This window comes from Chelonoidis abingdonii, chromosome 14, assembly GCF_003597395.2.
Source record: "Chelonoidis abingdonii isolate Lonesome George chromosome 14, CheloAbing_2.0, whole genome shotgun sequence".
Lineage (NCBI taxonomy): Eukaryota > Metazoa > Chordata > Testudines > Testudinidae > Chelonoidis > Chelonoidis abingdonii.
The window spans coordinates 37,149,694-37,174,218 of record NC_133782.1 but is presented as its reverse complement, the minus strand read 5'-3'; the positions used below and the strand labels follow the sequence as shown (position 1 = coordinate 37,174,218).

The 24,525-nt window shown below is 48.7% G+C and overlaps 2 gene segments (V, D, J or C); both read right to left on the bottom strand.

Moving 5' to 3' along the window:
* Positions 1-14,331, bottom strand: part of LOC116818425 (immunoglobulin heavy constant gamma 4-like) — a 320,687-nt gene extending 306,356 nt beyond the window's left edge. Inside the window, 2 exon segments of the C gene segment in view lie at positions 13,860-14,176; positions 14,262-14,331. Of these exon segments, the coding sequence occupies positions 13,860-14,176; positions 14,262-14,307 (363 nt within the window).
* The window catches only part of LOC116824536 (immunoglobulin epsilon heavy chain-like), a 183,470-nt gene that overhangs the window by 138,813 nt on the left and 20,132 nt on the right, over positions 1-24,525 (bottom strand).

The following is a 24,525-nucleotide window of genomic DNA, read 5'->3' as shown; positions in this document are numbered from 1 at the left end:
TCGTCCCAATTACCATTGACCTCAATATCCTTAATTACTTTCTCCCTTAAAATTTTTTCCAAGACCTTACACACGACAGACGTCAAGCTAACAGGCCTATAATTACCCGGATCACTTTTATTCCCTTTCTTAAAAATAGGAACTACGTTAGCAATTCTCCAGTCATACGGCACAATCCCCGAGTTTACCGATTGCTTAAAAATTCTCGCTAACGGGCTCGCAATTTCACGCGCCAGTTCCTTTAATATCCTTCCCCAATGATCACACTCCCTGCCTGGGGACCCACGACAAGGAGCAAGACCCGCTGATAGAGAAATAAGGAGAGAGAGAGAGAGAGAGACCCTATTGGTTCAAACCCCTGGTCTATCTTGTCCCCTATCCTGCCTCTGTCAGTGCCCCACACCAGAACTTCAGGGAGAACGTAAAGAACAGCGACATTTGGAATCTTCCACTCCCCGCTTCTGGTACCGAGAGATTTAGGGTCCCTCGAGCTCGGGGTTCCCTGACCCTCTTGGCTCATAGTCATTGATTCTCTAGGAATTTATCTCGTTCTTCTTTGAAGCCAGTTATACTTTGGGTCAAAACAACATCTCGTGGCAATGAGTTTCCCTGGTGAATTGTGCGCTGTGTGAAAAATAATTTTCTCTTCTTTGCATTAATGTTGCAGCCTATTAGTTTAATCTGATGAGCCCTGGTTTATGTATCTGGGGAATGAGTATGACATCACATGACCTTCTCATAAACAAACTAGAAAATACAACCTGGATGGAGCTACTATAAAGTGGGTGAATAAAGGTTGGAAAATGTTCCCAGGCAGTAGTTATCAGTGGTTCACAGCCACGCTGGAAGGGAACAGAGCAGGGATTGGTTCTGAGTCCAGTTCCACTCAATATCTTCATCAATGATTTAGATAACGGCTTAGAGAGCACACTTATAAAGTATGCGGATGATACCAAGCTGGAAGGGGTTGCAAGTGCTTTGGAGGATAGGAATAAAATTCAAAATGATCTGGAGAAATAATCTGAAGAAATAGGATGAAATTAAATAAGGGCAAATGTAAAGTGCTCCACGTAGGAAGGATCGATCAGTTGCAAACATACAAAATGGGAAATGACTGCCCAGGAAGGAGTACTGAGGAAAGGGATCTGGGGGTCATAGTGGATGATTACAAGCTAAATAGGAGTCAACAGTGTAGGGCTGTTGCAAAAAAAGCAAACATGATTCTGGGACGTGTTAGCAGGAGTGTTGTAAGCAAGACATGAGCAGTGATTCTTCCGATCTACTCTGCACTGATTAGGCCTCAGTTATTGTGTCCAGGTCTGGGCACCACATTTCAGGAAAGATGTGGACAAATTGGAGAAAGTCCAGAGAAGAGCAACAAAAATATTTAAAGGTCTAGAAAACATGGCCTGTGAGGGAAGACTGAAAAAACTGGGTTTCTTTTGTCTGGAGAAGAGAAGACAGAGAGGGGACATGATAGCAGTTTTCAAGTACATTAAAGGTTGTTACAAGGAGGAGGGAGAAGAATTGTTCTTCTTAACCTCTGAGGATAGGACAAGAAGCAATGGGCTTAAATTGCAGCAAGGGAGGTTTAGGTTGAACGTTGGAAAAAACTCTCTGTCAGGATGGTTAAGCGCTGGAATAAATTGCCTAGGGAGGTTGTGGAATCTCCATCATTGAGGATTTTTAAGAGCAGGTTGGAAAAACACCTGTCAGGGATGGTCTAGATCAGAGGTGGGCAAACTACGGCCCGTGGGCCACATCCGGCCCACAGGACAGTTCTGCCTGACCCCTGAGCTCCTGGCCAGGGAGGCTAGTCCCCAGCCCCTCCTCCACTGTTCCCCCTTCCCCCGCAGCCACGCCACCGTGAGGGCAGCTGTCTGGGTAGAGGGGCTGTGTGCTCCTGCCGAGCAGCACAGCATAGTGTCTGACTCCAGCCGGGTGGCGCGGCTGTCAGACATGATGCTCTGAGAGTAGGGTGACCAGATATTCCAATTTTATAAGGACAGTCCCGATATTTGGGACTTTTCCTTATATAGGCATCTATTGCCCCCCCCCACCCCTTGTCCCAGTTTTTCATACTTGCTATCTGATCAGCCTATCTGAGCAGCATGGTAAGGGGGTCAGGACCGGGGGGTTGGATAAGGGGTGGGGAGTCCCGAGGGGCAGTGAGGGGACAGGGAACAAGGGGCAGTTGGATAGGGGAGAGGTTCTGGGGGGCAGTCAGGAGAGGGAAGACAGGGGCGTTGGATAAGCGTGAGAGTTCCAGGGGGCCTGTCAGGGGGCAGGGGTGTGGATAGGGGTCAGAGCAGTCAGGGGACAGGGAGCAGGGGAGTTGGATAGGTGGGGGGGTCCTGGGAGCAGTTAGGGGCAGGAGGTCCTGGGAGGGGGCAGTTAGGGGACAAGGAGAAGGGGGGGGTTAGATGGATCAGGGATTCTGAGGCGGGCAGTCAGGGGGCAGGAAATGGGAGGGGTTAGAGGCCAGACTTTTTGGGAAGGCACAGCCTTCGCTACCTGGCCCTCCATGCAATTTTGCAACCCCAATATGGCTCTCGGACCAAAAAGTTTGCCCACCCCTGGTCTAGATAATCCTTAGTCCTGCCATGAGTGCAGGGGATGGGACTAGATGAACTCTCAATGTCCCTTCCTGTTCTATGATTCTGTGATTCTAAATACTGTACTTCACTGCTTGAACCCACAAGGCTGCAGCTTCTCCGTTCAAGACCGGAAAGGGCTGAGGAACAAGGGGTTTAAAGCAGGGGAAGTGAGTAGCCCCAGCTGCGTCATCATCCCCTTTTCCTAAGAGTCTGATCAATCCATCTGTGAATGGGCTCCAGTTCCCAGCCCGGAGCTCCTGGAGGAGAGTGACGTACTAGAACTTCTAGCAAGAACTGTGTGATGTGTCTTTCACATGGTGCCTGATGCTTAATCAAAGCCTGGTCAATTCATATATCATCCTTACAATACTGGGGCCTGCGTCATTTCAACACCAGTTTTCCTACAGTGCACACAGCATAAACTGTTTACAAAGGGCTAGTTATTTAGTGTCCCTGGGTTTTTCTTTGACACTTTGAGGCAACTTAGAGGGGCTTGATTTTGAGAAGTTGGGCAGTCAGCACCTCCGGAGAGGTGCAGCAATATGGGTCCCCAACATGGGGCATGATGAACATTTACGAAAATATTGGACACAGATGTTACATTTTTTTAGGTGAGAGAACAAAGGATGATTCATTAGCTTTGATGATATTGAAATAATTTGTTTTTCTGTGGCATATTTGAAAGCACCCAGGGCAGTTAAGCACTCTATGCCCATTGAAAACAAAAGGCCTTTGGGCACCTAAGAAGTGTCTGTATGTTGTCAAAATGTCCCCCTTTTGCTGAGAAGCAGAAACTTGTTAATAAGACTGGTGTCCATTCGAGCCCCTTCTTCTGGATTAGGGGAATTTTTTATGCAACCGTTCTGCTTTTCTGCCTGTCTTGGATTGGTCCTGATGGTTCAGGTTGAAGATGTCGGCTGTTTGTGCCCTGGGAACACTCATCAGTCATGTTATTCCTGCTGTGTCTCTGCTGACCTGACTCACATGGAATTCTTCACCCGCTCTGCACATTGGCTGAAGTCAGAGCTAGGAGAGGGACACTAAATTGCCCCTGTGCTTAAGGTGCATGAGGCACTGTAGGAGCATGCATGAAAACAGGCTCATATCCAGGAGCGTTGTCAACTTTTCTGCGGCGCTGGGCTGAGGAAGGTCCCATCCCAAAATGCCACCCCTGCACAGAGGTGGCAGAAGGTCCTGCCACCGAAATACCGCCACGGTCACTGCTCCCCAATTGTAGAGCCCTAGGCAACCGCCTAGGTAGCCTAATGGGTTGTGCTGGCCCTGCCCATATCCCACCCAACTGGCACAGGATTCAGTGTGAGCAGAAGGGGGAAGGCAGGGGAATCCGGATTGTGCACTTCTAAACTGCTGCACGGGGTGAAGATATTCCTCTGGCTAGGCGGGATGCAATATAGGCAGAGGCCCTTGTGTAAGCAGGGGTGACTCTACGTTTTTTGCAGCCCCAAACACAGCAGTCAGGCGGCCATCAGCGGCAGGCCTGCAGGCAGTCCGGGGTCATGCAGATTCAGACACATTTCTGGGGGTGATCTGCCCATCCTGAGGTTTTGGTGTACTCCCCACCGAAATGCCACCAAAAGCGTGGGACCAGTGACCTCCCGCATGCAGGCCACCGAAGGCCACCTGACTCCCACCCTCGCAGCGACTGGCATGCTGCCCCTCATGGCTTGCTGCCCCAGGCACACACTTACTGCTCTGGTGCCTGGAGCCGCTGCTCTGTGTAAGGCCCTCCACACGGGTGAATTTCATTATCTATGAAAGCTGAGGGGGAAGGTCATTATCTATGGGCATTATCTATGGGCTGAGGGGGAAGGTCACCTCTAGATTAGTGACCCCTCCCTTCCAGTCAATCATCCCCATTCAGGGCTCAGCCTTGCCATTGACCTTCCCTCAGGGCTCAGCTTCTCCCTTCAATGGGAAAAGGAGGGAGCCTCGCACTGGAGAGTGGCTGACCAGAAAGCCCTGGTGAGTCTGTGGAGGCATTGCAGAGTGAGGGAGGATGCACCTGCTCCTTCTTCGCTAAAATAGCCACTGGGCGTCTGCTCCCTGCACTCCTCACAGATGGAGTCAGCAGAGCCTCTCTCCTCTGGCAGTTGTGTGAGATCCCGTCAAGGGTAAATACTTTGTCTCTCTCTCTCTTTTCATTGCTGTGGAGCGAAAGCGCCACCCCCAAGAACTCCCTTCCCCAGTATCTGCAGGATGAAGTTCTTGTCTGAGCCCAGGTCAGCTACACAGCGGTGTCCTCGGGTCTCAGGCCGGTCATTTGCAGGTAGAAGTTGGAGCTGTCCTTGGAGGCTGTGAAGCGCCCCTGGATGATGGGAGAATAATATTCACTCTGCCCTGGTTTCCAGTAGCTGACCAGCCACTCCAGCCCCTTTCCCTGCTCCTGTCTGACCCAGTCCATATAATAGTCGGTGATAGTGAACCCGCTCACGGCGCATTTCAGCCGAGTGGAATCTCCGGGCTTCTTCAGTTCTGGACCTGATTGGGTCAGAACAACCTGTGACCGGGCCCCTGTGGGAAAGGGGAGGGAGAAAAGAGAACAGTGAGGGAACCAGTCACATGAAACATCTGTGACAGGTTGGATCACAGAAACCCCCTTGGGAGCTGCCCCCTGATGTTCCAAGGTTACTTCTATGCCTGTTTTCCCTGCCAGCTCAGGACTCCAGCACCCTGTCTTGCTGAGCCAGACACTTCTGCCTGTTCCAACCAGGGTCGGCTTTATGAAGTGCGGGGCCCAATTCAAACATTTTCAATGAGGCCCCGGCAGGGATGACTTAAAAAAAAAATGTAAAAAAAAGCCTTTCATTTCTTAGCAACTAGTTCCCTATAAAAAGTTCTGATTTAAGGGATGTGCTACAGTATGTATTTTTTGTACCAATAGGGTTATCATACGTCCGTATTTTCCTCCTGGATGGCGATTTAAGAACCAAAAAGCCTGACATGTCCAGGAAAATATGAATGTACATTAACCCTACCTAAAGTTATTTTTTAAAGAGATGGGCCTGAACTAGAAATGAGTTCCATTTCACATGTGTGGGTCCCTGCCACTCCCTGGGGGTGTGCTAGGGTGACCAGAGGTCCGGATTTTATAGGGACAGTCCCAATTTTTTGGGTCTTTTTCTTATATAGGCTCCTATTCCCCTCCACCCCCGTCCCGATTTTTCACCCTTGATGTCTGGTCACCCAAGGGTGTGCATATGTGTGGGTTGCAGCTGCTTCCTGTCCCCCTCACTGAAGCAGGTGTGCAGGGTTACTGCCCTGGGAACTGCAGGGCACCAGTGGACATGGGGCTGGCTGGAGTCAGGATCTGGCTGCAGTAAGGACAAGGGGTGCGGGGCTGGCTGGAGACAGGGGTGTATGGGGTGGGGTGGCTGGCTTCAGGCAGGGCTGCAGGGGGATGCAGCAGGGGTTGGCAGGGCTGGAGACAGAGGATTGCAGGACTGGCTGGCTTCAGGTAGTGGGGTGCAGCAGGGGTTGGCTGGAGACAGGGCAGGTGGTGCGGGGTTGATGCAGGCAGGGCAGGGGGTGCAGGGCTGGTGTAGGCAGGACAGGAGGTACAGCCTACCCTGTATGGTGAGTGCCCCCTCGTCCTCCTCTCTCCCCCACTGGGATAGCAGCAGCAGCCCAGGGCATGGGAGCTATTTAAAGGGCCCAGAGCTCTCCTGTGTCCCCTGCCACGGCCCTGTAAATAGCTGAGGGAGCGCTAGGGAAGCAGCAGGGCTTTGGGGGCTATTTAAAGGACTGGGGCGGCAGAAGGAGCTGGAGCCCCAGCCCTTTAATAGCCCCTGGAGCCCTCTGCTACTCCAGGGCTCTAGGGGCTATTTAAAGGGCCTGGGGTGCCCCTGCTTCTACTGCCCCGGCCCTTTAAATAGCCGAGCATGCCCTGGGGAAGTGCTGGGGCTCCGGTGGCTATTTAAAGGGCCAGAGTGGTAGAAGCAATGGGAGCCCCAGACTTTTTAAATAGCCCCCAGAGCCCCGTAGTCCTACCCCAGGGCTCCAGCAGTGGAGCTCTAGTGGCAATTTGAAGGGTCTGGGGCTACAGCACCTGCTGGGGGCCCCAGGCCCTTTAAAATGCCCCCTGGGGAAGCCGGGCCACCCTGTTGCGGCGCACTGGCTCTTGCTGGGACGCCGGACCAGGGCTTGGGCACGGGGCCCTCTTAGGGGTGGGGCCAGATTCAGGGGAATTGGTTGAATTGGCCTAAAGCTGGCCCTGGTTCCAACAAAGACTCAGGGTCTGAATTACTTGCTCCAAAACTGCAGGTTTACCTGAAAACAGCTCACGGAAGTGTTCCTGTCTTTAGCACTCAGATGCCCAACCTCCAATGGGGACTAAACCCAATTAAATTAATTTTACCCTGTATAAAGCTTATACAAGGTAAACTCATAAATTGTTCTCCCTCTATAACACTGATAGAGAGATATGCGCAGTTGTTTGCTCCCCCAGATATTAACACATACTCTGAGTTAATTAATAAGTAAAAAGTGATTTTACGAAATACAGAAAGTAGGATTTAAGTGGTTTCAAGTAATAACAGACAGAGCAAAGTAAATCACCAAACAAAATAAAATAAAATGCACAAATCTATGTCTAATCAAACTGAATACAGATAATCTCACCCTCAGAAATGCTTCAGTAAATTTTTTTCTCAGACTGGACTGTCATAAACAGATAGCTAAGGGTTAATGTTTCTTTTACCTGTAAAGGGTTAACAAAGGGAACCAAACACCTGACCAGAGGACCAATCAGGAAACCGGATTTTTTTCCACCTATTTATATATCTTTTGCATAAGGCAGGAATCCTTTGTCCTCTCTGGGTTCCCACCCCATCCTTCTAAATGGAAAAGCACCAGGTTAAAGATGGATTCCAGTTCAGGTGACATGATCACATGTCACTGTAAAACTTCATTACCCACTTGCCAGCACACACGTATACAGGAGACTTACAAGTAAAACAGAGCCATCTGCAGACAATTGTCCTGGTTAATGGGAGTCATCAAGATTCCAAACCACCATTAATGGCCCACACTTTGCATAATTACAATAGGCCCTCAGAGTTATATTTCATATTTCTAGTTTCAGATACAAGAGTGGTACATTTATACAAATAGGATGACCACACTCAGTAGATTATAAGCTTTGTAATGATACTTACAAGAGACCTTTTGCATGAAGCATATTCCAGGGCCACAGAATCTCACCACCCACTCCTGTAACAAACCCCTAACCTATGTCTGAGTTATTGAAGTCCTCAAATTGTGGTTTGAAGACCTCAAGCTGCAGAGAATCCTCCAGCAAGTGACCCGTGCCCCATGCTGCAGAGGAAGGCGAAAAACCTCCAGGGCCTCTGCTCTGCCAATCTGCCCTGGAGGAAAATTCCTTCCCCGACCCAAATATGGCGATCAGTTAAACCCTGAGCATGTGGGCAAGACTCACCAGCCAGCACCCAGGAAAGAATTCTCTGTAGTAACTCAGATCCCACCCCATCTAACATCCCATCACAGACCACTGGGCATACTTACCTGCTGATAATCAAAGATCAGTTGCCAAAATTTGCCAAAATTAGGCTATCCCATCATACCATCCCTCCATAAACTTATCAAGCTTAGTCTTAAAGCCAGATATGTCTTTTGCCCCACTACTCCCCTTGGAAGGCTGTTCCAGAACTTCACTCCTCTAATGGTTAGAAACCTTCGTCTAATTTCAAGTCTCAACTTCCTAGTGTCCAGTTTATATCCATTTGTTCTTGTGTCCACATTGGTACTAAGCTTAAATAATTCCTCTCCCTCCCTAATATTTATCCCTCTGATATATTTATAAAGAGCAATCATATCCCCCTCAGCCTTCTTTTGGTTAGGCTAAACAAGCCAAGCTCTTTCAGTCTCCTTTCATAAGACAGGTTTTCCATTCCTCGGATCATCAATTCATCCTTCTTAAACATGGAGACCAGAACTGCACACAGTATTCCAGATGAGGTCTCACCAGTGCCTTGTATAACGGTACTAACACCTCCTTATCTTTGCTGGAAATACCTCTCTGATGCATCCTAAAACTGGCATTAGCTTTTTTAATGGCCATATCACATTGGCGGCTCATAGTCATCTCTGTGATCAACCAATACTCCAAGGTCTTTCTCCTCCTCTGTTACTTCCAAACTGATATGTCCCCAATTTATAACTTAAAATTCTTGTTATTAATCCCTAAATGCATGACCTTGCACTTTTCACTATTAAATTTCTTCCTATTACTATTACTCCAGTTTACAAGGTCATCCAGATCTTCCTGTATGATATCCCTGACTATTAACCTCCTTCCAGCCTGACAGTTCACCTTTCAGTATGATCCGTTGTAGTCTTCTCCACTATAGATCAGAACAGGCCATCTCCCTTTCCAGGAAAGGAATGATGTCTCTCAGAGTCCAGTTCAAGTCCTGGATTCTAAGCATAATTCATTAATATAGTTTTCAAGCTTCAGCAGATTCCACACCAAGTTAAAACAACTTTCAAAGTCCCAAAGTAAGACAGGTAAAAAATGCAGCAGTGCTTAATCCTCACACCAGGAATCCAGTCACACCTGAGAGTCCCCTGAAAGTGAGGAGCCTGAACAGGGGGGTGAGGGGGAGGGAAAAGGTCAAGGACCCGCAGAAGGCCTGCATAATGAGCAAGTAGTATCCTTGCCAGTTGACATATTCATAATGCACCTGGTAGGGGCAAACAGTGATCATATATGAGCCACCAATAGCCCCAGCACAATCACGGAACCCATTCTCTTAAAGCTAGTTCCTTGTTTTGGGGACATTAGCAGCCATCACCACCCATGGCTAAATCACAAAAACCTCCCGCACCACAGCACCAACAGTTGTCTTGCTAAATACCAAACCGATTGATAGCCAACAAGCTGTAGCCCTCTGGGGATATCCAAGTATAATAGCAGTCTGCTTTTGCACCCATAAAGTCCTCTCTCATGCGCTGTCCAGGTACTCATGTGTCTACTGAAAAAGTGTCAGGGCAAGCTCCTCAATCACAGTTCCAGGAAGATGGCCTTCCTCACCTGAAGTTCTGGAACCGTTGCTGTGCATCCCAGGTTTGCATGACCATGTAGTCCTACCATTCTGTGCTTGATGCCACAGCTATTAAAACCTGCATCAGCTATCTTCAATCCACTATGCAGGCAACAGAAATACCGAAGAACGCCTGCATGATCTCCTTCCCTCATCAAAAGCACATAGCCACTTTCTCAGGGTGATGAGCCACTGCTGACGTGCCCTCCACCATTGTCTCATGCCCTGCATTCACCTCCTGTTCCCAAAATAAAAGTTTCGTTAATACTCAGCACCCTGTCTTGCTGAGCCAGACACTCCCATCTGCTCCAACAAAGACCCAGGTCTGAATTACTTGCCCCAAAAACTGCAGGTTTACCTGAAAGCAGCTCACAGAAGTGTGCTTGTCTTTAACACTCAGATGCCCAACTCCCAATGGGGTCTAAACCCAAATATAAATCTGTTTTACCCTGTATAAAGCTTATACAGGGTAGTGATCGTCCAGGGCCATCCAGGGAGGGGAAGCTGGGGAGGAAATAAAGAGGAGACAAGGGGAGGGGGTTATTTCCCTTTGTTGTAGACTCAGGGCATCTGAGTCTTGGGGTCCCCCAGGGAAGGTTTGGGGAGACCAGAGTGAGGCAGGCACTGATTCCTGTCTGGTGGCAGCGCTATCAGATCCAAGCTGGTAATTAAGCTTCGAGGGTTTATGCTAGGCACCCACATTTTGGACGCTAAGGTTCAGAATTGGGATTTATGCTTATGACATGAACACCTTCCAGGCCTGGGCACAATTCTTTCCCCTGGTACAGCTTTTGTTCCAACTCAGGTGGTAGCTAGAGGATTCTTCATGATGGCTCCTCTCCTCCCCTCTCTTCTGTTGCACTCCTTTATATATCTTTTGCATAAGGTGGGAACCCTTTGTCCCTCTGGATTGTACCCTCCCTCACTGGAAAAGCACCAGGTTAAAGATGAATTCCAGTTCAGATGACATGATCACATGTCATTGCAAGACTTCATTACCCATCTGCCAACACACATATATATACAAGAAGACTCACAGGTAAAACACAGTCATCTGGAGACAATGGTCCTAGTTAATGGGAGTCATCAAGATATCAAACCACTATTAATGTCCCACACTTTACATAATTACGATAGGCCCTCAGAGTTATAGTTCATATTTCTAGTTTTAGATACAAGAGTGGTGCATTTATACGAATAGGATGATTACACTCAGTAGATTATAAGCTTTGTAATGATATCTTACAAGAGCCCTTTTGCAAGAAGCATATTCCAGTTACATTATATTCACTTATTAAATCTTTATAAAACCATTTAGACTGCACAATTTCACAACATCCTTTCATGTATTTATACCTATTCCTGTATTTTTTACTCCATGTATTTTATGAACTGGGTTCTAGCCCACAAAAGCTTACACCCATATAAATTTGTTAGTCTTTAAGGTGCCACAAGGACTCCTCATTATGCCCCATCAGTTAACAGGAGACGAATATCAATAAAAGCAGATTACAAAATAAGTTTTTAGATCATTGCAGAAAACCAGGAATTGTTTCCCCCTTCCCCAGTGCATCTATGGGGAGAATATACTTTCCAGAGCCTTCCCGAGAAAAAGTAAATGGAGCCAAAGTCTCATTTTCCCTGGTGCTGGAGGGGAAAGTCCTCAGTGGAGAGCCTGGTAACTGCACAGACCCAGGGGGCTGAGGATTGTCTTTCCGGGTCCTGGTGGGACAGAGAGAGATATAAACAGGAGACAGTCACCTATTTGCATATCCCTCTCCTTATTAGAGACAAACTCCTTCCTGAGCCATCTCGTTTTCTTTTCTGGGGTTCAGAGAAAATGGACAAGTCTTTTCTCTTGCTCTGGGCCTGACTCAAAGCTCATTGAACTCAGTGGGAATCTTTTCTTTGGCTTCATTAAGCATCGGCTCTGACACTCTGGTAACTATAATGCCACAAATATCTATAAGCATTTTTTCCATCAGTCTGTCTTGCACATTTCTGGGAGCACCCAGGACCATTGCATCTCAGCAGCTCACCAGATTTATGTATTTTACCTCATAACACTCCAGTGATGTAATGAAATGTACTTTCTACCAAGCAGGGACCCAGGCACAAAGAGGGAGATTTTAAAAGGTATTTAGGTGCCCTAAAATGGAATAAGGCTCCTAGTGGAATCTACAGAAGTGGCCAGCCCTCTAACCCCTGATGATTTCAATGGAATTTAGTAGTTTAGCCATCTTCAAAATGTCATTAGATGCCAATGTCCTTCTTTGGAAACTAAACACCTTTTAAAATCTGGCTTTGATTTGCTCAAGCTCACACAGGAAGACTGATATTAAAAATAATAACTTCAGAAACAGACTCCAAAGAGAGACTGCTGAACTGGAATTAATAAGCAAATTAGACACAATTAACTCAGGCCTTAAGAGAGACTGGGAATGGCTGGGTCATTACACTAATTGAATCTATTTCCCTATGTTAAGTTCTCCTCACACCTTCTATGGGGCATCTTAATTATCACTTCAAAAGTTTTTTTCCCCTGCTGATGATAGCTCATCTCAATTGATTAGACTCTTCCTGTTGGTATGCATACTTCCACCTTTTCATGTTCTCTGTATGTATAAATATCTCCTGTCTGTGTGTTCCATTCTGTGCATCTGAAGAAGTGAGCTGTAGCTCACGATAGCTCATACTGAAATAAATTTGTTAGTCTCTAAGGTGCCACAAGTACTCTTGTTCTTTTTGCGGATAACACGGCTGCTACTCTGAAGCCAAAAATAATAATGTTTACCAATGTCTTCATCTATGGCTCAAAGGGAAGAGGCAGATCTAACTTGGGCTTCATCTCAAAGTCGTTGGTTTCCATGTGAGTGGAAGCTCAGTTAAGATGTAATTTTGTGGCTGCTTTTCTTTTGAAAATATTCACCAGTTATTTTCCCCCAGAAGTTCCAGGGAGAACTGGTAGAGTCAAAGGGCACCTGCAGTTTCTATGCCCGTGTGAGCAGTAGGGGGAAGTACGGAGTTGAAAAGTGACGTTTTCCAATCAGAGACGGCTCCAAGCACCAGCGCACCAAGCGCGTGCCCGCAAGAGCAGCAGGCAGGCTGTCTTAGCAGCATGTCCGCGGAGGGTCCTCTGGTCCCGCGGGTTCGGGGGCCTCCCGCAGGTGGACCCCCGAATCCGCAGGACCGGGGACCTCCCGCAGGCAAGCCGCCGAAGGCAGCCTGCCCGCTGTGCTTGGGCGGCAAAATACCTAGAGCCACCCCTGACTGCAAGATATGGTAGAGACCATACTCCTTACCTGGGACCCGTCTAGGGGAGGGAGTAAACCGTTAGGGTCACAGTCAATATCGTTACAGTGTCACTTTTGCATATTTCCTTTACTTACCAGTGTTTGGGAGTCCTCTGTAGCATACCCAGTTTACTTACCTCCTTGAACTGTTGTTAGTCCAATAAACGTTTTACTCCTGCACTCTCTTGTTGGGTTTTATTCTGGGCAATCTTAAACCTCGATGATAGAGGCAGATGGGGAGACGAATCTCTCGACTGGTCTCCAACCATCCTAAATCCAGTCAACACTAGGGGCTGTAAGAAAACAGGTTGCAAAGATGGTCTCTTCCCCAAAGAGCCCCAGTCTCAGCCTAGGACAAGATACAGCAGCTGAGCTAGGTAGGCAGAAAGGGGACTGCAAGGGAACAGTGACGTGAGAAGACACCTTCTCATCTGCTAGAGATTTTATCAGCAAGAAAAGAAGATATGAATGAGCCCGAGTCTTTAAAATAAATGTTGTCATTGTTATCAGTACTAATGCCTGGTTCTCTAGCAGGTATCTAGAAGCCCCAGACATACAGTTAGGGAGACTCCCTGCTCCAAAGATCTCAGTCTAAACAGACACAGAGTAGGAGGGGAAACAGAGGCACAGAGCAGGAAAATGACTTTTCAAAACTCCCCCAGAAGGTCAGTGGCAGACGGGAACCCAGGTGTCCTGAGGCTCAGTGCACTGTCCTGTCCACCAGAGGAAGCTGCTGCTTCATTTGTCTGTTTCCCTTCACCTGCCTATGTTCTCCGCAGTCCAGTCTTTGTTTTTCTATTGACTCGTTCGGGGGACACTGCTGAACTTGGTTTCGCTGTTCAGAATCCGCTTCCCCTTTTTGTGCCAGTCCCTGCTCTGCTCTGAGTCACTGTGTGTCTGGCGCAGTAATAGGTGCCGGTGTCTGCAGCTGTCAGCGAGCGGAGCTGCAGCGAGAACTGGTTCTTGGAGGAATCTGCACTGAGAGTTGCGCGGCTCTGGAAAGACGGGCCGTAGTATGTGCGCCAGTTGGAGCTGTACCAGTCGATCTGTCCCATCCACTCCAGCCCTTTCCCGGGAGCCTGTCGGACCCATTCCCAGTAGCTGTTAGTGACTGAATCACCGGTGATAGAGCAGGTCAGTGCGAGGGTCTCTCCGGGCTTCACCACGCCTGGACCGGACTGGACCAGCTGCACTTGGGACAGGACACCTGAGGGGAAAGTAAAACATCGCATCAATTAAACGAATCATCCCCCAGCACGGTGTATTTATCATCCCCTGCAGCAGATGCTTACATCCCGGGGCAGCCAACAGGGAAAGGAAAAGCACCAGAAACTTCATTATTTGCAGTCAAGGACAAAAATGTGCCCACCCGGCAGGAATGGGCAGTTCAGTGCCAGAGCGGGACTGCGGCTCCTAGAGCCAGGGGGTTGTATTTAAACAGGAACCGGGATTTGCATGCAGGTTTCACTCAGCGAGGATAAAAGGGGTGACAGAGGGAGGCTCGAGCTAAAAGGGGACATGTCTCCCGACACAGAGGGGGAAAATTCAGCTGTGCTCCAGGATTTAAATCTCAGCTTGTCTCCATCTGCAGAGAATTAGCAACGGTGCATATGTACATAGGAACATCGTCATGGCCAGATGGGGTCCGAGCCAAGTTCCATCTAGTCCCATATCGTCTCTCTGACAAAGGCCAGCCACAGATGGCTCAGAGGAAAGTGTAAGTAACTCTGCAGTGGGCAGATGTGGGGTAACCTTCATTCCACATTAGATCTCATCCTGATTTCCAGTAGGGAGAGATTGGCTTAAACCCTGAAGCACCGAGTTTAACGTCCCTTTCAAATACTTATTGTGATGACTTATGATAAGTCTGGATATCACTGATATCCGTATAAATCTCCTGTTGTCAGGGTTCTCTCCCCACTCTGAACTCTGGGGTACAGATGGGGACCCGCATGAAAGACCCCCTAAGCTTTTTTCTACCATCTTAGGTGAAAAACTTCCCCAAGGCATAAATCTTTCCTTGGCTTGGATGAGTAGGGCTGTTACCATCAAGTGAGTTAGAAGAAGATTCAAGAAAACGATCACTTGGAGTTCCTGTGTCCCCCAAATATTCCCCCAAACCCCTTCACCGCCTTTCCTGGCGAGCTTGAGAGTAACCAAGGTGAGCACCTACCAGCCCCTTGGGTTTCTAGGACACTAAAAACCAATCAGGTTCATAACAGCAGAACTTTATTATAGAGAAAAAGTAAAAGAAGCACCTCTTTAACATCAGGATGGAACGTAATTTTACAGGGCAGTCAGATTCAAAACAGCGGATTCCCCTCTAGTCAAACCTTTAAAGTTATAAAAACAGGGATAAACTTCCCGCTTAGCACAGGGAAAATTCACAAGCTAAAACAAGAGATATCCTAAGGCAGGCTTTCTCACATAGGGGTCGCAGCTTGTGTAGGGAAAGCCGGTGGTGGGTGGGCAAGTGTGTTTACCTGAGGGGTCCGCAGATCCCGCCAATCGCGGCGGTTGGCTGTTCCAGTCAATGCGGGCTGCTGGAAGTGGAGCAGGCCCAGGATCTTACTGGCCGCCACTTCCAGATGCTCCTATTGGCCCAGAGCAAAGATCTGCGGCCAGCGGGATCCGCGATGGGCTGGACCTGGGGACGGGGCAGGTAAACACAACTGCCCAGCTGACCAGGGGCTTTCCCTACACAAGCGGTGACCCCTGTTTGAGAAACCCTGGAATAATGCATTTCCTTGCTATTACTTACTATGTTTGTACTTTTAGACGTACCATTCAGTAGGAGCTGGATTACTTGCTTGGTCTCTATCTCTTTGTCCCCTGAGAGAACAGCAAGGGCCCAAACGAAAACCTCCCACAGATTTGAAAGTATCTTCTCCTCTGATTGGTCCTTTTGTCAGGTGCCAGTAGGCTGACCAGACAGAAAGTGCAAAAAATCGGGACAGGCGATGGGGGGTAACAGGCGCCTATGTAAGAAAAAGCCCCGAATATCGGGACTGTCCCTATAAAATTGGGACATCTGGTCACCCTAGGTGCCAGCCAGGTTATCTGAGCTTCCTAACTCCTTACAGGTAAAGGAGGGATTTTATGCAACCCGTAGCTCTATGTTTGTGACACCTGTCTTTTCAGGTCACAATTTGTGACAGGAGCCCTGCCTCTCATCCCGCGAAAGCCAGAGATGAACGATAACGTGGTTAAACCACTGAACTGGAAATGGAGAGAGCAGAATTCCTGCCCTCCCTCTGGCAAGCTGCCTGTTTGGGCAAACCATTTAATCACTCCCTGCCTCAGTTTCACCACCTCCAACATGGTGGATAATGATACTTCGCTACCTCTCAAGGAGGGTGTTGTGAGAATAAAATGTATTCGTGGGTGGGAGGTGTTCGGCTATTGCGCAAGTTAGAGTCGAATAATAACAATGAATAATAATACAAGGAGAAGGAGGAGGAGGAGGAGCAGACAGAAGGTGGTCAATAGAGAGAGAAGAAAGATGAGGTAGCTCGACCATTACAGACTCTGTGTATGAGCAGCCGCGCTATATTTTGTAGCATCTCAAAGTGAACAGTGTCACACACTGTTAATGTAAAATACTGTTTGCTTAAGTATAATGGTCCTATTGGTTTAAGTCAGTTTAGCCGGATTCTCTGAGACTGAAAACGAAACGCACATTTCCCTTTTCCTTGTGATTTTTCTTTCGGAACATGGAGCTGTGCATCAGGCCCTGAAATAAGGGTTAAGCACGGCGGACGTCTGGTCACTCCTCTCCAATGTGCGCCCAATGGTGGTATCGTTAAAGGGGGCAGTGCCTGGGCCAGAATACCGCAGATGATGTTTTTGCAGAGCAGGCTGTTTGCGGGAGACGAAACGGAGCTGGGGCGCCCCTGAAAAATGTATCACTCTCTGGATGTAAATATCTAAATATTGTTCAGTTTTCTGCAAAGTTAACGGACAGAAAGAAAACAACATCAGTGTAATTGATTTCTTCCTTTGTCTAGTTTCTCGTTATTCAAGTAATTGTGGTTTATAGTCCTCGACCGCTCCCAAGGGCTGAATATGTTGTTTTCAATCTACAGCGGTAGGTTTTTGCCTGAGTACAAGTTCATTTCCCCTCACTGTGTCTCGCACAGCGATACCGGGCGGTGTCCTCGGGCTTCAGGCCGGTCATTTGCAGATACACCGAGTTGACGGAGTTGTCCCGGGAAACGGTGAATCGCCCTTGAACAGCCGGAGAGTACCATTGCTTCGATCCGGTCGGTTTGCTGACCTCAGCCACCCACTCCAGTCCCTTCCCGGGAGCCTGGCGGACCCAGCTCATGCTGTAGTTGCTGAAGGTGAAGCCGGAGGCTTTGCAGGAGAGGCGGAGAGAGTCTCCGGGCTTTTTCACATCCCCTCCGGACTCCACCAGCTGCACCTGGGACCGGACAGCTGGGAATAAAGACATTAATAGTCATACCAATGCTAGTTCCAAATACTTAAACATTCCCCTGCGTCTCCAGTGCGAGAGAGAGAGAGAGAGAGAAATACCTTCCAAAGCTGCCACAATGAAAACTAAATGGAGCCAAAGCCTCATTTTTCCTGGGGCTGGAGAAGAAAGTTCTCAAGGACACTGGCTGGTCACTGCACAGACCCAGAGGGCTGCGGATTGTCTCTCCGGGTGCAGCCTGGACAGACAGAGGCAGAGATTTAAAGAGGAAGGTGTCACCCCCACCCCCCTTTGCATATCCCGCTCATTATAAGGGACACAAACTCCTCTCCTCAGAGATGTAACACCCTGGCTCAGAGGGGGGTCAGACGCTCCTTACACTTCTGTATATGGGAGAAACAAACAGCTTCCTTGAGTAACCGGAATTCTTTACCCGGGGATTTGGGATCCCCTATGAAATCTATTCTAGTCAACTAAGAGATGGTGGGAGATTCCGCTCTGAAGCCCCCTCTGCCCGTGCACCGTGGGGCGGTGGTTCTGTGGGGTCAGTGACGGGGGTCAGGTCCGAGGTTTTTATCAGTTTGGGAGACACCCGCTGGAGGGTGAAGATTCCCCGTGGCGCTGGGGCAAAGTGGCCCGTTCCTTTTCGCAATGGGGGCCCGCTCCACGGACATGCGCAGTAACCAGGGGGCCAGGTCCCCAGCAGGAGCGCCTGGTGCACGGAGCAGAGCCAGTGCTGCAGATTGTCACTGGAGATGGGAGAAGTGCTCGGAGAAAAGTCTTAGGCCAGAGTTCACAGCTGGATGCGCAGCACCAGGGCGGTGAATGTGCTGAGGGTAGAATGTATCAGGGGTAGGGGAGGGCTGCCGAGTCTCACTGACAGCAGAGAATGTCAGATGGGTTTAGAAAAGCCTGGGGGGTTTCTTCTCCCGTAACTCCTCGTTGCCTGGCTTCTCTGGGTTCGGGCTGATGGTGGGAATTTGCAGCTTAGAGGCTGGCCGGTGCAATGCCTGTGTGTGATGGGGCGGTTCAGAAGTGGGTCTTGGGTGGGTTGAGCTGAAGTGTAATTCCTAAACCGGATGCTGGAGTTTGTCTGTGGGGAGATCCTGCGGGTTTTTGTTGTTTTATTTGTTTGTTTCCAGTTTTCTTTTTAGGAGGTGCCAAAATTCCTGTGCTTTACATATTGCGGGGTGGGGGAGGGTGCGTGGGGGAGGTAGCACATTCATCCGCAGGGCTGCCCAGAGGGGGGACAAGTGGGGCAATTTGCCCCGGCCCCGCAGGGACCCCCACCAGAGTTTTTTGGGACCCCCTGGACCTGGGTCCTTCACTGGCTCCAAGGGCCCCAGAAAACTCTTATGGGTCCCGGTCCCTGGAGCTTCTTCCGCTCGGGTCTTTGGCGGCGGGGGTCCTTCCCCTCCGGGGCTGAAGGACTCCCCACCACTGAATTACCATTGAAGTGGGGCCTGCTGCTGAAGTGCTGGATCTTCTGCGGCAATTTGGCGACAGGCGTCCCCTCAGGGAGTCTTTGGGGCACTTCGGTGGTGGGTCCCAGAGCAGAAGGACCCGCCCTTGCCACCGAATTACTGCCGAAGGGGGCTTTCCTCCTCCAAAGACCCCAGGCCCCCTGAATCCTCTGGGCAGCCTTGGCACAGAGATATCCTTCTGGTTCAAACAGGGAGGAGTTACAGCTTCAAGCTGGAGCACTGAGCAATCCTGGGAAGGAGATAAACTCCCCTCCTTTCAGAGTGAGATAAATCTAAGGAGGGCGGATTATGAGAAATCTTCCCCTTTTGAGCAGATGAGTTAATAATTGCCAAATAGTGGGGTGCTTCCTATAAAATAGTGGGTGCTGACCCCTCTGGGAGACAGAAAGTTGAGCTAGGTGGGCCCTTGGGAGAGTGTTGGGGCTGGCAATTCTTAGGGTCCCAGGTTAGGTCCATCAGTGGCTATTAGCCAGGATGGGCAGGCATGGTGTCTCTAGGCTTTGTTTGCCAGAAGGTGGGAATGGGCAACAGAGGATCAATCACTTGATGATCACCGGTTCTGTTCATTCGTTTGGAAGTACCTGGTATTGGCTATTGTCGGAAGACAGGATACTGGGCTAGATAGACCTTTGGTCTGACCCAATATGGCTGTTCTCATGTTCTTATTCCTGGGGTCTTTCCCTTCATTTCTTAGGGGCACCATAGACGAAATGCAGCAGTCAAGACTCCTGGGTTCCACTATCAGCCTTGGGAGCTCTGATGCAATGGTTGCCTTTGAGTGCTAAAAGATTAGATTCTGGAGTGCTTGTAATGCAAGGCAGAAGCAGTGTTGGCAGCTGCTCCCCCCTGAGTCTCATAAACTCAGACTGGTTCTCCGCATGGTTAGTTTTAGTGCAGGATTTAATAGGATTTTCCTCACTGTGTGTCCCTGGCACAGTAATACACAGAGGTGTCCCCGGGCTGCAGGCCGGTCAGTTGGAGGGACACTTGGCCTTTGGAGGTGTCTCTGGTCATGGCGAGTTGACTTTTGAGAGCATTGCTATAAGCAGTGTCCCCATCAGCTCAGATACCTCTCATCCATTGCAGCCCCTTCCCCGCTGGGTGGCGGACCCAGTGCACCCCGTAGCTAGTGAGAGAGAATCTGGACACGGTGCAGGTCAGTCTGAGGGTCTCTCCAGGTTTCTTTATTCCCCCTCTGGACTCCACCAGGCTGACCTGGGAATAGACACCTGCAGAGGGGAAATAAAGGAGGAATATTGCAGCGATTCCCAGAGGCGCAGTTATTAGGGGACACGCAGTAGTGGGTGCCTCGCGGCAGTGCAGATCATGCCCGTACCTGCTGGGAGCAGCAGGAGAAAGGCAATGGCCAGGCTGGGGGTCACGTCTGAGGCTGGCAGCTCGGTCCCCAGGCAGGATGGGAAGCTGAAGCCCTGCACTGGCTCTGAGCGGAGTGAGTGGCCGGGACTGGGCTATGAACAGGGCCCTGGGGAGCTCATTTGAATGGGCCGGGGGTGGGGACAATATAACGGGGGGAGCCAGAAGGAATGTGACACTGTAGCTCATTGTGAAATCTAATACTGGTGTGTTAGAGAGTCCGACCTTAGCAGCGAACCTTCCCTTAAGGTCATTATTTTACCCTTATTTCATGTGTAAAACAACTGTATGGAAACAGTTGTGTTATCTATTTATCTATCCCTGCACACCCTCTCTATCTATCTATCTATCTATCTATCTGTCTTTGGATTTTTGCCTCTCTTCCCCCCTGTCCTCTTCAATGTTGGTGTCAGTGTTATCAACTGGGAGCAAGTTACATTATTGATCCGTTCTGTTCTCAGGGTAACCCAGTCACTGAGTGTGGAAACAGATTTTGCAATGGTGATTTGGGATATTTCTGGTGGTTTTTTGCTACTGTGGAAGCAGAGAAAAGGATAAAGGGAATTTGAATGCAGATATCTTAACTTTTAGGAATAAAGTAAGAGTCAGACTAACACTAGCTTTAATAACATGAGATTTCAGGCAGGGCCTGGGCAAGTAGAAAGCAAGTGGAATAAAAAACTCTAAGAGATACTGTTTTTTGTTCTTGTGTTAGATAAGAATGGAATGTAGATTGTGGCAGAAATTCATGAGAAAAAGTGAGATATCAGGAAAGAATATATATAAACAAGATGCGGTTGTTGATCATTACTGTCTGCAACAAAAGGTGTAAATGCTTGTCCTAACTGTTTATCTAACGGAGACCTGCCTGGGACTGGGAATCCCGCTGTGTGTACTCTCCCCTTGCAAGTGTCAGGAAAATAAACTGTCTCGGACTTGTTGCAACCAACCTGAGAGTGAAGACTCTGTTTTCTTCCATACTACATTGCTGGAAATAATTTTGGAGTCACTGTGGCTTGGCGTGAGGAGAAGGGTCAGAGCTCTGGAGATGGGATAAAGCCATCGCTGTGCAGAAGGGCAGCATAAGGCTCCGCCAGTGGATAAATCCTACAGGAGGCTTAGGTGGGGCTCGGGAGCTGGAGAGGACCTTGTGCTGACTCCTGCAAAAAGGGTGAATTTCAACCAAAGAATTATCAGCCTCAGTACAAAAGAGATAGATGATTACTGACCACACCCCTCCTCCTGGCCTTCCAGTCACTGGGGGGATCCACAAAGCGAGGGCGGATGCACCTGTTCTTTCCTTCTGCTCCGTGAAATACAGCTTGGGCATCCGCTCTCTGCCCTCCCTGGGGTAATGGGGTCAGCAGAGCCTCTGTCTCCTGGTACAGCTTTGTGTGGTGTCCCTAAAGGGAGATAATCTGTGCATGTTCTCAATGCTATGGAACAGAGCTGCTGCCTTCCCCTGTTTCTGCAGGAGGAGGTTTTTGTTTGTGCTCAAACTCGCTTCCCCTCACTGTGTCTTTCGCACAGTAATACACGGCAGTGTCCTCAGGCTTCAGGCCGGTCATTTGCAGGTAGAAGTGATGCTGTCCTTGGAGGCTGTGAAGCGCCCCTCGATGGAAGGGGAGTAGAAATTAGTGACTAAAGATTTGTGATAGTGAACCAGCCACTCCAGTCCCTTTCCCGGCTGCTGCCTGACCCAATCCATCCACCAGTTGTTAGGAACAAACCCGCTTAAGGCGCATTTCAGCTGGGTGGATTCCCGGGGCTGCTTCCCTTCGGGATCGGACTGGATCAGAACAACCTGTGAATGGGCCTCTGGAGGGGGTGAGAGAGGAGAGAAAACAGGAAAGGAACTAGTCAAGTTAAATACCTTCTCCATCAATTAACAAGAGGCAAAGAAATGAATAAAATCGTGTTTACATATAACTACATTAATGCCAATAATATCCCCTCTGCCAGCAAGTCCAATACGTTCAGGGGGAGAAAATACCTGACAAAGCCGCTACAATGAAAAGTAAGTGAAGTCAAAGTCTCATTTTCCCTGGTGCTGTGGGGGGAAGATTCTCAGGTGATTGGCGAGTAACTGCACAGACCCAGGGGGCTGCGGATGGTCTCTTCAGGTGTAGCGTGGGCTGAGAGAGGGAGATTTAAAAAGAGAAATGTCACCCCAATTTCCATATCCCCCTCACTATAAAAGAAACTCAAACTCCTTCCATTATAGACCCGAATCACTTTCACAAGGGCTGAAAGAGGGGGATCCGGCTGCACTTTTCACTATGTTTGTACAGCTCCTAGAACACTACAAGGAGATCATTATATATCCTCATTTCCTTCAGGGACATGAGTTTAGAGCCACTCCAAAAGCTAATACCTATGGGCTAAACAAAGGATGGGGTACAGGGTCTCCTGATGGGGGTCTCTGCGGGTGAGAATATTGAGGGAGATATTGGGAGGGGGTAGATATGGATAGCAGGGCAATAAGTCCTGCTGTGGGGAGTCTCTATGAGGTGGGAATGGCCGTGGGAGGACAGGGGGTAGGGATAAGGTTTCTGCGGGGTGGGAGTGAACAGGTGTTGAGGTGTCAGGAGGAGGTCAGAAAATGTTCACTTTATATCAGTTTTATAATCAGGGGAATGAAATGTATGGATGAGGTGGGTGGGGGAGGGGATACAATACATTGCAAGAAACCAGCAATGTAGGGAGAGTATTAGTTATATCGGATTGTATTGTTAGGGTTGATTTTTACAGGACTAGGGGACTGGGCACCTCCACTGGTGTGAGGTGATGTTAGAATCTTGTGCCTCTGCTTGGACAAACTCCCAGTAACTGTATGTGTGAGTACAAAGGGGACAGTATAGTGCCTTGGATAGGCTACTAGGCTGAAATAAAACATCTGGGGCCCCTTGGGGAGCAGAATGTGTTAGGAGGAGGTGACTGGAGGGGGAAGAGAAGCTCCCTTTTATATAAGTATCATTATCTGTCTGTGAGGAGTTGTAGATAATCACTTAGTTTCAGGATTCAATTAACTGAAAGGAATGCGATGAAATAAGATCCATGCGTTCCTGGAATTGTCTCTTTTCTCTCAGTTAGGCTTATTGTAGGTGTAATAGACCTTGAGGGGTAAAGGCTTTGCCTGAGGTCAGACAGTCTTTAAACCGTGATTTGGGGACTTTGGTAGCTCAGCCAGAGGGTAGGGGTCTGTTACAGGTGTGTGTGTGTGGGGGGGAGGCTCTGTGGATAGGCCAGATAACCAGGATGGTCCCTGCTGGCCCTGAAGTCTGTGAGTCTCCCCTCGTGGTGTATCTGTCACTCACTAATACGGGGCAGGGTCCTCAGGTCTCTCTGGCTGCTCATTTGTTAGCACAGCAGATGGTTGGGGTTGTCCCTGGAGATGGTGCATCGCCCCTTAGCACGATGGGTGTAATACACACAGCCCAGCACTCCCATCACAAGTCACAGCAGCAACACACTGCAGCCCTGCCCGGGAGGCTGAGCACTTGGAAGGGTGTTAGTTCTGAAACAATCTACTGTTCAGCCAATGACAGACTTTGTCATCCTGTTACCAGAACACCTGGGTTCTATTTCTTCCCAGCTACTGCAGGGAAGACTAGGCTGCCAGCATCACACTGGGCATCTTCCCTTCCAAACTGGAATGGGTCAGAAGAATCTGTGACCGGGTGTGACATTATCTGAGTAAAATATGACAAAGTAGATCATTGTTGCTACCACTGTTATAGAATTGCAACAAGAGTTAAACAAAGAGTGTCAAGTGAGCAGGAAAGGAGGGACAGGATAGCTCAGTGGTTTGAGCATTGAACTCCTAAAACCAGGTCTGTGAGTTCAGTCCTTGAGGGGACTTCTGAGGGGTTAAGGACAAAATCAGTACTTAATCCTGCTAGTGTGGGCAGTGGGTTGGACTAGACTCAATAACCTTTCAAGATCCCTTCCAGTTCTAGGAGATAGGATACCACCATTAATTTAATAGAAAAGCTATGATTTGATGAATGTGATTATGCTATTTGTATGCATGTATCATTTTTGTGTTTGAAGTTGAGTATTGCCTCTATGCCTGGATTTCAAATGTTTGCTCCTGGGTAGTACCATGGAAGATGCCTATTTACACTTAATGGACTTTCCTGTGAACGTTCTATCTGAAGTGTAGGTAGTGACTTCTGCTATGACTAAGCAACGTGTATGGACATATGACTTGCCCATGTGACCCAAAACACCATCTTGTCACCTGTAATTGTCTACAGTGAG